At 54.1% G+C, this 12,467-nt stretch overlaps 1 protein-coding gene across 1 annotated transcript; it reads left to right on the forward strand.

Annotated features, from left to right (window-relative positions):
• Positions 1 to 8,731: 8,731 nt before the first annotated feature.
• LOC119326360 (monosaccharide-sensing protein 2-like) lies at positions 8,732 to 11,095 on the forward strand. The gene has a single exon (XM_037600024.1). It carries the CDS (start codon positions 8,867 to 8,869, stop codon positions 11,048 to 11,050), a length of 2,184 nt encoding a protein of 727 aa, XP_037455921.1. The 5' UTR covers positions 8,732 to 8,866; the 3' UTR covers positions 11,051 to 11,095.
• The last annotated feature ends 1,372 nt before the right edge of the window (positions 11,096 to 12,467 follow it).

Consider the following 12,467-nt stretch of genomic DNA (forward strand, 5'->3'; position numbering starts at 1 on the left):
TGGGTAACCCAACCGCGCTATTGATTGCGGCGCTTGGGGGATAAGCGAGTTTTATCAGGCCGGTGGGGACACATGTTTTTGTCCGTCCATATAAGGGGATAAAGATCCAACCCTTTTACCTACGCCTTCTTCCTCCTTGGCTTATCCATCCCTGCGAACTCGAGCTCCAGCGCCCAAGCCTGCACATCTCACCTCAACCTCCTCCAACTATGTCCGGAGCGGGAGGCAAGTGGATGGCTTCCTTCGTTACGGAGGGGCACATCCAGAAGCTGCGCAACGCTGGATATTTGTCCAGAAACATCGCGCATCGGCTCCTCGACGAGGGAGAGCTCATCCCCACCCCCAGGCCCCATGAGAGGGTAGTATTTCTTACCCATTTCCTCCGCGGACTGGGCTTCCCACTCCATCCCTTTGTCCGAGGGCTCATGTTCTACTACGTCTTGGATGTCTTGGATTTCCATGATCTGGCCCAGAATTTCATTCTCAACATCTTGGCATTTATCGTCGTGTGTGAGGCCTTCCTCTACATCTAGCCCCACTTCAGCTTGTGGCTCAAGACCTTCAGTGTCAAACCGAAGGTTGTGAAAGACAGCCAAGCGGAGTGCGGAGGCGCCATGGTGGGTCGGATGTCCAACGTTACTTGGCTTGAGGGCACTTTTGTGGAAACCATCAAGGGGTGGCAATTGGGGTGGTTCTACATCACCGAGCCGCGTGACCCTGAATGGGCAGCGGCCCCCGAATTCAGATCCGGCATCCCTACACGGCTCACCTCCTGGAAAGAGAGCGGCCGGACTTGGCGTGATTCGGAGGAGCTGACCGGACTCCAAGCCTGCGTCCAAAAGCTGGTGGACAAGAAGCTCAAGCTTGTCAACGTGGTCTAGGTCATGCTCATCCGCCGGGTTCTCCCGTGCCAACGACGGGGCTTGAACATGTGGGAGTTCGATCCGGCGCAGCACCAGACTTTGAGCGGGCTCTTCGACACTACGTACGAAGACGTCTGGAAGGTGCTGTTCAAGGGCGCCGAGGCTCCCGCATCCGCTACCGAAGATCGCGGATTTAGCTCGCAGCGTCCGTCTGACGAGGTAAGCGATTTTGTCCTTTACGGGACGCTTGTCTTCCATAGTTTGACTCTATGCAGGATCTAAACTCCCTTCCCTTTGACAGGGCTGGCTGGCGAAGGCCGAGCAGACTATCTGTCCGGCCCCATTGCCAGAGGACCCAGCGGACGCCCGCCTAACGGGGCTGCTGGCTCCGGCATCCCACGTGGTGCCGGAGAAGAAGGCCAAGAAGAAGGCCACGGGGACTCGGAAGAGTTCCCGTTTTCAGGTGCTATCGGATGACGACTCCGAGGCCGACTCCTCTCACCAAGGTGAGGAGGAGAGGAAGAAAGCCTCTCCCCCAGTGGGGGGAGAGAAGAAAAGGAAGGCCTCCCCAACGAGGGAGGCCGAAGGGTCCAAGAAGGGAAAAACTCTTCCCCCGGACTGCTCTGCCAACGCCAGTGACGACGACGAGGACTGGCCTCCAAGGACCAAGCCCCTGGCGAGATCGTGAGTATCTGGACTCCCGAATAACTTTATGGTTTTTATTTTTTGCCACACAATGTCTTTCTAATGCCGCATACAACCCTGCAGTCCGCCCAAGGACGATCTCCCCGCTTCGTCGAGCGGGTCCTTAGGTGCGTCGGGTATGGATTCTCTTCCGACCGCCTCCAACCCCCGTGACACGGACGATGCCGAGGTGGGATCCCGGGAAGGGACCCGCCAGGAGGAGGGGGCTCCGGAGGTGTCGCAGGACAACCTCCCAGACTTTGCACCGGACTCGGCTCCGGATCCCATAGTGGCTCCGGAGTCCGGCGGGCGGCCCCTTCGTAAGAAGGGCAAGACCGTGATGCCGGCGGCCTCCGTCCAACCGGAGGCGCCGGATAGCTTGCTGGAGGCACTCAATGGCGCCTCCATCGAAGAGGAACACCGCACTGTTATGAGTGCGGTGATTCAGAAGGTGCAGCTCGCCAAGAGCGGGCTGACCGAAGCCTGCAGCAGCCTTCTAACAGGCTTTGAGGTAAGGATTTTGATATATGTAAAATAGTACCGCATAGACAGTAGCCCCTGATGCTCGGTTCGGTGTTCGGAAAGAAAAGCCGGACTGAGGATCTAAGAAGATATACGCAGGAGTCATAAAAAATATGTCAATATGGGATTGCAGGCTGCGCTGCTGACCTCTGACGCACTGACTGCGGAGGTCAATACTTTGAAGGAAAGCCTCGAGCGGTCCGAGAACGAGCTCGGCCGTGCCAAGAAGCAGCTCGAGGACAAAGAAGGTGAGTAACACCTTATTAAAATAGTACCTTACAGAAAAGGATTTTGGTTGCAAAAAGAATGACAAGGATAACGTGGGTATTGCAGGGGCCACTAACGAGGTGGCGACCCTGAAAGAGGCGGTGGCCGCGGCCGAACGCAATGCGGCCGCGGAGCGCATCGAGCGAGAGAAGCATGAGGCGCGGGTGGCGGAGGTACAACAAGAGCTCCAGGATCTCGTGAAAAAACATGAGAGCCTAGAGCGTGACTCGAAGACTCGAGAGTCTGAGCTTGCAACTGCTCTTGAGAGTGCCAAAGACGCTAAGGTCGAAGCCTACAAGGCCTCTCAAAAAATCGAGGCGTTGAAAAAAAATAGCAGCGGGTAAGGCATTTTTTATGCAAAGTAAGCATGTAAGTGTTAATTACCTGTTGCTTACCCGAATTCGGAGCTCTCCAGGAGCGTTCGCAGATCTTCCTCGCAGCGTGTCCGATGCTGCCGCGTTCTACCGGGCCGAGGAGGGGAGCTCGATGGAGAAGGTCTTCTGGTCTCAGTATGCTGAGACCGAACATCCGGTGCCCCTTAGCGACCAGCTGAAGCAGCTGGTCGAGCTCCACAAGGCGGCCGAACAGGCCATGAAGGGCCTCATAGTTCGGCTGTGGCCTAAGGAGGCCCTGCCTGGGAGCTACTTCGGCCTGGTGCGGCGGCTGGTGGATGCGTGCCCGTGGGTTGAAGTCATCAAGCACTCCGCCTGTATTGAAGGTGCCCGTCGGGCCCTTGCCCGCGCAAAGGTGCATTGGGGCAAGATGGATGCCAGAAGCTTGTGACGGACCCGCCACCGCAGGGCAAGAAGCATCGCACGCCCGAGATGTATTATAAGAGTGTGCTGAAGGGCACCCGCACTATTGCGGGTGAGTGCTTCAAAGATGTAATATTTGGGTAGACTCGCATTTTGTTATCCTGTGCGCTAAAAACTTAGTTCATATGCGCTAAGCAACGCTTGTTAATTTAAAATATTACCTTCTGTGCGGCTGTTTATCAAATCTGAGAGATGGCAAGTCGTCGGCTTCAGCCCCCATGCCACGAGTGCTGGGGTGTTCGGGATAAATTTGAGCACTCTTGTTCCCATATTTGGGTCCATCTAGGGAGGCGCTCAACACAACGAACAAGGCAACCGTACTTATAATGCTTGAACACTCTCACTTAGCCATAGAATTCTATAATTTTAAATTTCGGCGAAGCCCCTAGTCTTCGGAAGGCCGAATTTGGGGCGCTATCCACGCCTGGGCCGGACAGAGTCGGCTCCTCGCTTTAAGCGGTATAAGTCTTTAAAGGACTCGCAAAAAACCTCTCGAACAGCGACCATCTCTTGCCTCATCATGACGGTCAGTTTTAGCTTTCTCCACTGAGGCGCTCGCCCAGCTCAACCGGGGCGCAATCGCAGTGGTTCTCCCAGTGCTACCTTAGCCGATACAACGGAACGTAAGGTACCAAAACATGGGAGCCGGGCAAACCCAACTATGGACCCAAGACATGATTCGGAGCCGATGCATATAATGCTATAAGTTCGGGGTGCTGCACTTATGAAAGTGTTTGGACTTATCACACCATGATGCGGGAAACATAAGCCCCCGGTGTATTTAGCCGTACCAAAACGTACGGATGCGACATGTCACAAATGAACATATGTATAAGAGAGAAATGCAATTGGAAGCAAAAAGGTGCTGCATTACTTATTCAAGAAAAACTGATGTAAGTGCAGAACGATACAAATGGTGCGATAAGCAAGGGATGGGACTGTTAGACATGTCCCCCTCCAGGGGTAGGCTGTAGAATGATGCATAAAACAGATTTAATGCTCGTAATGGAGACCACCTGGATATTCGTTGTAGCCTTCTCCTTCCCTGGCTGTTGCATCGTGAGTTCGGCAGGTCTACTGCCGGACAGGGCCTCTAACGAACGGAGTCCTGTGGGTAAAAATAAAAAGAAAAAAAAGAAAAAAAAGAACGGCACACTTGGGAGCCCCTGGAGTGGTTAAGTCGTATTCTGGGCCTATCGTGGTCGTGCCCCTCTCCCCATGCCCATGGTATCTTCAGAGCGTAATGGTGTACTCGAAGGACCTGTATTGACGTTTTGCAGGGGCTAGGGTTGGGGCCGCACTGCTACGCGTGCTCGGAACGTGCCAGGTGGTCTTGCTGTATGTTACTCCGGGCGCGTTTAGCCGTGTCCGGTCGCTTAACGGACGGACTCGAGAATTGCCTTAAGAGGCTACATTGTACTTCTGCCGCGAGAGCCGTTGTATGTTCCTCCGTTCGGAGAGAGCGTTCGGTGTTTCCGTTGACCGTGATGACTCCTCGAGGGCCTGGCATTTTGAGCTTGAGGTATGCGTAGTGCGGCACCGCATTGAACTTTGCGAACGCGGTACGTCCGAGCAGAGCATGATAGCCGCTGCGGAACGGAACTATGTCAAAGATTAACTCCTCGCTTCGGAAGTTATCCGGGGATCCGAAGACCACTTCCAGTGTAACTGAGCCTGTACAATTGACTTCTACACCTGGTATGACGCCTTTAAAGGTCGTCGTGGTAGGTTTAATCCTTAAGGGGTCTATGCCCATTTTGCGCACTATGTCCTGATAAAGCAGGTTCAGGCTGCTGCCGCCGTCCATCAGGACTCTGGTGAGATGAAATTCATCAACGATTTGGTCTAGAACCAATGCAGCGAATCCTCCATGGCGGATGCTGGTGGGGTGGTCCCTTCGGTCAAATGTGATCGGGCAGGAGGACCATGGATTGAACTTCGGGGCAACTGGCTCCATCGCGTATACATCCCTGAGTGCATGCTTCCGCTCCCTTTTGGGTATGTGCATTGCGTACATCATGTTCACCGTCCGCACCTGTGGGGGGAAACCCTTCTGTCCTCTATTGTTCGGCGGTCGGGTCTCTTCCTCGTCATCGCTATGCAGCCCCTTGTCATTGTTTTCGGTAATTAACTTGCTTGCATGCTTGAATACCCAACAGTCCCTATTGGTGTGGTTGGCTGGCTTTTCGGGGGTGTCGTGTATCTGACACGAGCGGTCGAGTATTCGGTCCAAATTGGACGGACCCGGAGTAGCTCTTTTGAATGGCTTTTTCCGCTGACCGGGTTTAGAGCCTCTGAACCGGCATTGACTGCCGTATCTTCACTGTTATCGCCGTTAATGCGGCGTTTGTTTTTGTTGCGACGCGACCTGCCATTACGGTCCTTGAAATCCGGACTGCCAGAATTTTTGCTGAGGTTATTGCTGCGTGCGAGCCAGCTGTCCTCACCCGCGCAGAAGCGGGTCATGAGTGATGCGAGGGCTGCCATGTATTTCGGCTTTTCCTGTCCTAGGTGCCGGGCAAGCCACTCGTCGCGGATGTTGTGCTTGAAGGCCGCTAGGGCCTCTACATCCAGACAGTCGACGATTTGGTTCTTCTTAGTTAAGAACCGTGTCCAGAATTGTCTGGCCGATTCGTCTGGCTGCTGAATTATGTGGCTTAGGTCATTAGCGTCTGGTGGTCGCACATACATTCTTTGGAAGTTGTCGAGGAATGCGGCTTCCAGGTCTTCCCAACTCCTGATTGACTCTGCTGGCAAGCTGTTAAGCCAATGCCGGGCTGGTCCTTTAAGCTTGAGTGGGAGATATTTGATGGCGTGAAGATCATCACCGCGGGGCATGTGGATGTGAAGGAGATAGTCTTTGATCCAAACCGCGGGGTCTGTTGTGCCATCGTAGGATTCAATGTTTACGGGTTTAAACCCTTTGGGGATTTGATGATCCATTACTTCGTCTGTGAAGCATAGTGGGTGTGCGGCGCCTCTGTATTGGGCGATATCACGACGGAGCTCGAAAGAGCTTTGTCTATTTTGTTCGGCCCAGCCGGACTTACTGTGTCCGGCGCGACGGTTGTCGTCGCGTATCATGGGGCGCCCACGCGATCCATAGATCGATCTTGATTGTCTTGCCTTATCCTCCAATATATCTCGCAAGTCCGGAGCGTTCCCCTGTGGCTTTGTGCTTTTTGAGCGATGCCGGGGTACGGTTCTAGTGAAGGGCCTAGGGGCCTCTCTGTCGCGACCACGGGATGGTCGGTCAGCCGTATTGTCTGCTGGTGACGCAGGTTCATACGCCTCCTCCTCTAATCGGGGGAGGAGCTTGCGTTTAGGGTAACTTTTGGAGGGGCGTTCGAGCTCATGCTCTTCGGCCGCGAGGACTTCAGTCCATCTGTCGGCTAGCAGATCTTGATCAGCTCTAAGCTGTTGCTGCTTTTTCTTGAGGCTGTTTGCCGTGGCCATAAGCATGTGTTTAAAACGCTCTTGTTCGACGGGATCCTCAGGCACGACGAATTCGTCATCGTCGAGGCTTGCCTCGTCTCCGGAGGGAGGCATATAGTCCTCTACCTCTTCTTCCGCCGCTCTCTCATGAGGGCTGGCGTCTCCGCCCTCCTGCGTTGAATCTTGCTGGAGTGGATTGTCTTCGGCACTGTCCGGTGTGTTATTATCTCCGGTGCCGGAATCTTCATTCTTGCTGTGGCGGGATTTAGAGCAGCGCCGCTGACGCCGGCGCTTGGGCTGTTTCTTGGAGGGGTCATCCTCCGCTGTTGCTTCGCCATTCCCATCCTTTGGGATATCCACCATGTATATGTCATATGATGAGGTGGCTTTCCAGTGCCCGGTAGGCGCTGGTTCTTGGTCGTCTCCAGCATCGTCGTCCATATCGTCGATGTTTTCGGAGTCGTAGTCTAGCATGTCGGTTAGATCATCGACAGCGGCTACTAAGTGGGTGGTGGGTGGGCTTTGAATTTCTTCGTCGTCCGCATCCCAACCGTCCTGACCGCAGTCCGGCCAGGGTTCTCCTGATAACGAGAGATACTTTAGCGAGCTCAAGATGTCGCTAAAAGGTGAGTGTTGAAAGATGTCCGCTGCGGTGAACTCCATGACCGGCGCCCAATCGGATTCGATCGGAGGGGGCGCGGGAGGTTCGGAGTCCGGCACCTCGGAGTCACAAGCTTCATGAGGGACAACGTCAGTGTTCGGCTCTATCGCCGTAGAGGTTGCAGCCCCCGAGGCGGTGTCTAGCCATTCGTCCTCGATCTGCGCAACCGGCTCCAAATTGAAGATTGGAGCGGGCTCGAGTGCGGCCTCCAGGGTACTGTCCGGCTGCAGAGCTAAATCATGCCCGTCGTGACAGTGCGGCACGCTTGGTTGTGGCTCGAATCCATCGAAGATCAAGTCCCCGCAGATGTCAGCCGTGAAGTTCAAACTTCCAAATGTGACCTGACGGCCAGGGGCGTAGCTGTCGATCTGCTCCAGATGGCCAAGTGAATTGGCCCGCAGTGCAAAGCCGCCGAATACGAAGATCTGTCCGGGGAGGGAGGTCTCACCCTGGACTGCGTCGTTGTTGATGATCGAAGAAGCCATCGAGCCTATCGGTGACGACACAGAGGTACTCTCAATGAAAGCACCAATGTCGGTGTCAAAACCGGCGGATCTCGGGTAGGGGGTCCCGAACTGTGCATCTAGGCGGATGGTAACAGGAGACAAGGGACACGATGTTTTACCCAGGTTCGGGCCCTCTTGATGGAGGTAAAACCCTACGTCCTGCTTGATTAATATTAATACACGTCCTGCTTGATTAATATAGAGAAAGGAAATAACTTTATGATTTAGGTAAAAGAAAAAGAAAACAATATGTGTGCTTCAAAAAGGCTACGGCTGAAGCATCAAACTTGCCTTTTTTTTGCCACATGTTGTGATTTTTTTTTAAACACAGTACAGACGCAAGCGCTCATATACACGCGCATACACTCACCTCTATGAATGCACACACGCACACCCTACCCCTATGAGCACCTCCAAAAGACTGAGCCTGCATATCAGGATTTGAACCCTTATGGGCTGGGGACCTCAAACCATCCAACCACAGGTTGGTTCGCGCCACATGTTGCGATTAATACTTGTGTCTACTTCCCAATAAAAACTTGTATTTACTCCATGAAAATGTGCACGTCTATTTTTGGAGCACAAACATACTGGTCTATTTTTTTCCCTGATTTTTGTATTATCAAACAAAAAAATGCATTTTTTTTTTTGCATCTGCAGCGACCTGCGTTTCAAATGTCCCATGCTCGATTGCCGTACATGAAAAAAAAGAGACAAGTGTACATCAACACATTAAGAAAATATGAAATATTTAAGAGAAAAATTTCTTTTCCAAGATCTGCACTTATGCTTAATTGTACTACTAGTAGCTAGTCGTGTGGCTAGGCTGGTGACAGATGAGAGCGGGCAAGTGAAGAAAGTAGTCGGTGGCACCTTGTTCGCACGGCCGTGAAGATGGAAAGACAACATGGCGACGACGACTTCCCGCCTCGTCACTTCCACCTCCCTCTCCTTACCCTCCACCTACCTCCGACCTCTCCTCGCCACACGACTTCTAAGTTATATAGCTGATACCACATCGCGCTCTGCATCCATCGATCAATTCATCTCCGATCGGTCCGTCGAGCGGCCATTTTCCTTGCATATTGCCGGACGATCGAGCAAGCCGGCAAGATGAGGGGGGCGGCGCTGGTGGCACTCGCGGCGGCGCTGGGCAACATGCTGCAGGGGTGGGACAACGCCACCATCGCCGGCTCGCTGCTCTACATCAAGCGCGACTTCGGCCTGCACGGCCAGCCCGCCCTCCAGGGCCTCGTGGTCGCCACCTCGCTCATCGGCGCCACCCTCATCACCACCTTCTCCGGCCCGCTCTCTGACCGCGTTGGCCGCCGCCCCATGCTCGTTGCCTCCTCCCTCCTCTACGCGCTCGCGGGGCTGCTAATGCTCTGGTCCCCCACCGTCGGCGTGCTCCTCCTCGCCCGCCTCGTCGATGGCTTCGCGGTCGGCCTCGCCGTCACGCTCGTCCCCGTCTACATCTCGGAGACCGCGCCGCCCGAGGTCCGTGGGCTGCTCAGCACGCTCCCGCAGCTCACCGGGTCGACCGGCATGTTTCTCGCCTATTGCATGGTGTTCGCCATGACGCTCGCGCCCAGCCCCAATTGGCGGGTCATGATGGGGGTGCTTGTCTTGCCATCGCTTGTCTACGTCGCTGTGGCCGTGCTTTTCCTGCCGGAGTCGCCGCGCTGGCTGGTGAGCAAGGGAAGGATGAAGGAGGCCCGGACCGTGCTGCGGATGCTCAGGGGCCGCGAGGACGTCGACGGCGAGATGGCGCTCCTCGCCGAGGGCCTCGGCGCCGGTGGCGACACCGCCATCGAGGAGTACATCGTCGGCCCGGCGCCCGAAGAAGACGATCAGGCTGACCAGGCCGGTGCCGCCATCAGGCTATACGGGCCAGAGCGCGGGATGTCGTGGGTCGCGCAGCCGGTGCCACTGGGCGGCCAGGGCAGCATGCTCTCCACGGGCATGTCGCGGCAGGGCAGCTTGCTCGGCAGCATCGCCGGGCTGTCGCGGATGGGCAGCATGCTTGACCATCTCCAAGATCCCGTAGTCGCCCTCCTTGGCGGCCTCCATGACATGAAGCCCGCCGCCGACGGCAACGGCAACACCCTCTTCACCAACTTCGGCAGCATGCTCAGCGCCCACGGCGGCATGGACTGGGACGAGGAGAACGCCGCGCCCAGCGATGATGACGACAAGATTGCTGCCGGCGCCGGCGAAGACGACGTAGAAGACGGGGGCCTCAAGGCGCCACTGCTAGACATGCGGGGGCAGAGCAGCATGACCGGCAGCGGGATCGGCATGGGCCAGAGCCAGACGACGAGCACCATGGGCATCGGCGGCGGGTGGCAGCTGGCGTGGAAGTGGACGGAGGGCGTCGCGCCGGACGGCACGCGACAGAGCGCCGTCCAGAGGATGTACCTGCACGAGGAGCCGGGCGGCGACGGCCAGCACGTGCACGCGGCGGCGCTGGTCAACCAGTCGGCACTCTACAGCACCACCAACGACAACCTGCAGCCGGACGATGCGATCACCCCGATGGGCCCAGCGATGGTTCATCCGGCGTCGTCTCCGGCGGCAGAGAAGCCGCGGTGGCGGGACCTGCTGGAGCCGGGCGTCCGGCACGCGCTGGTGTGCGGCGTGGCAATCCAGATCCTGCAACAGTTCTCCGGCATCAGCGGCATCCTCTACTACACGCCGCAGATTCTTGACCAGGCCGGCGTCAGCGTCCTCCTCTCCAACCTCGGCCTAACCTCCGACTCCGCCGCCATCCTCATCTCCGGCCTGACCACGCTCCTCATGCTCCCCGCCATCGCCGTCGCCATGCGGCTCATGGACGTGGCCGGCCGCCGGAGCCTCCTTCTCTGGACGATCCCAGTGCTGATTGTCTCCCTGGTGTCCCTCGTGACGGCGGATGTGCTCCCCTTGGCGACCACCCTGCACGCCGCCGTGTCGACGACGAGCATCATCGTCTACATCTGCACGTTCGTCATGGGGTTCGGGCCCATCCCCGGCATCTTGTGCTCCGAGATCTTCCCGACGAGGGTGCGCGGAATGTGCATCGCCATCTGCTCCCTCGCCTTCTGGCTCAGCAACATCGCCGTCACCTACAGCATGCCGGTGATGCTCGACTACTTGGGGCTCACCGGGGTCTTCTCCATCTACGCCGCCGTGTGCTGTGTCGCGCTCGCCTTCGTCGCGCTTCGGGTGCCCGAGACCAAGGGCCTGCCGCTCGAGGTCATCGCCGAGTTCTTCAACGTCGCCTCCAAGGGCATGCCAAAGCTCGACCACGACGAATGAATCTTGCCTCGCGGAAGGATAATAGCATTTCGTTTTCATTTTTGCTGTTTGTGTGCCAAATGTATTTTGTGTGTGCGTCATTTCAATTTTTGGATGAACAAAACAATGGACAGTATGAGCACAATGGAGTACATAGATAGGTGCGATGTAAAACCAAATTCTCAACCAAATTTGATTCGAAATTGGACCAAAGAGAAAAATACAAATTATACAATTGTTGATATTAACTACAGTAGTTCAAATTAAATGATGGCATGAGCAAGTTGACACTATCACACATTTTGTTTTCGTTTCTTCCTTTCTTCTTCTCGAAATATAGTTTATGCTTGGATTTGAATCATGTGACTTTGTAAGATACAAATATCGTGCGCATGATTTCAAAAGTTTTCAAGATGACTTAAAACATGTGACGATAAAAAGAATTTTGTGTTTTTTCTCAACTGCAAATTGTCTTTGTCTTTCTTCTATGTACGTTGTTGTTTATAGCTGCCGAGTTGGCTTTACTACTACTTCGCAGCTGAAAGGAAAAACCTCATTTCCTTAAAAGAAAAACTTCACGTATGTTGGTACTGATTTTCCACGCTTTCTACGCTTTACATGTTTTTCTCTCTCTACTTCTCTATCTCTATATACTACTTACAAACTCCTGCCAGGCGGAATGCTTCGTCCAATCTTCCATCCTTTTTCCTAAGCATCATTCTTGGAAAATCATTTTACCATTTATTGACTTACCAAATGAATTTATTCATAAGCAAATAAATTACTACAAAATAAAATCCTAAAATTATTTAGGTGCGTATATCATGGACAGGATTTGGTAACATTTATTTTACGCGATCACATTAATATGGATACATAAATCACGGAATAACATACTACAATATTTATACTCCATATCCATGGACCGGTAATTATCTATTTTTCTTAGAACGGGGTAATTATCTAGTAGATTTTTAAAATGAGAGGGAGGGTCGGTGCTGAATAGACAAAAAGTTATAGTTTGGTGCACTGGGCCGCTGCAAGCCCAGTACGAGAGTTGGGTTTCGAGTGGTTAGAATTTCCCCCGGGAATCCTTCCCCGGCCTAGCCCATGCGGCAATGCTACATGTACAAACGATTTACAGGCTTTTACAGGATAGTTAACCTTGATTGGTCAATAGGTGAGCGGGGCGGCCCACCCCCCTGAAAATCAGGAGGGAGAGGTTTGTGATTGATTGTTAGATGGAAGGAGCGTGTAAAAGCGTGTAAATCTTTGTATGTCTAGCATTTTTGCTATCCCATATGGTTCAGCGAAAATCCTTTACATGTTCCTACGTAACTTCCTTACCCCAAAACTAAACGCCCCCCTGATTTTCAAGGGGTGGGCCCGGCGCCTTCACTAATATCCAATTAACTGCTGCCAAATCATCTTTTACGTA

The sequence above is a fragment of the Triticum dicoccoides genome, chromosome 6B, assembly GCF_002162155.2.
Source record: "Triticum dicoccoides isolate Atlit2015 ecotype Zavitan chromosome 6B, WEW_v2.0, whole genome shotgun sequence".
Classification (NCBI taxonomy): Eukaryota; Viridiplantae; Streptophyta; class Magnoliopsida; order Poales; family Poaceae; genus Triticum; species Triticum dicoccoides.

Bases quoted from the DNA above. Each gene is read 5' to 3' on its own strand.
- LOC119326360 (XM_037600024.1), top strand. From the start codon at position 8,867: ATGAGGGGGGCGGCGCTGGTGGCACTCGCGGCGGCGCTGGGCAACATG.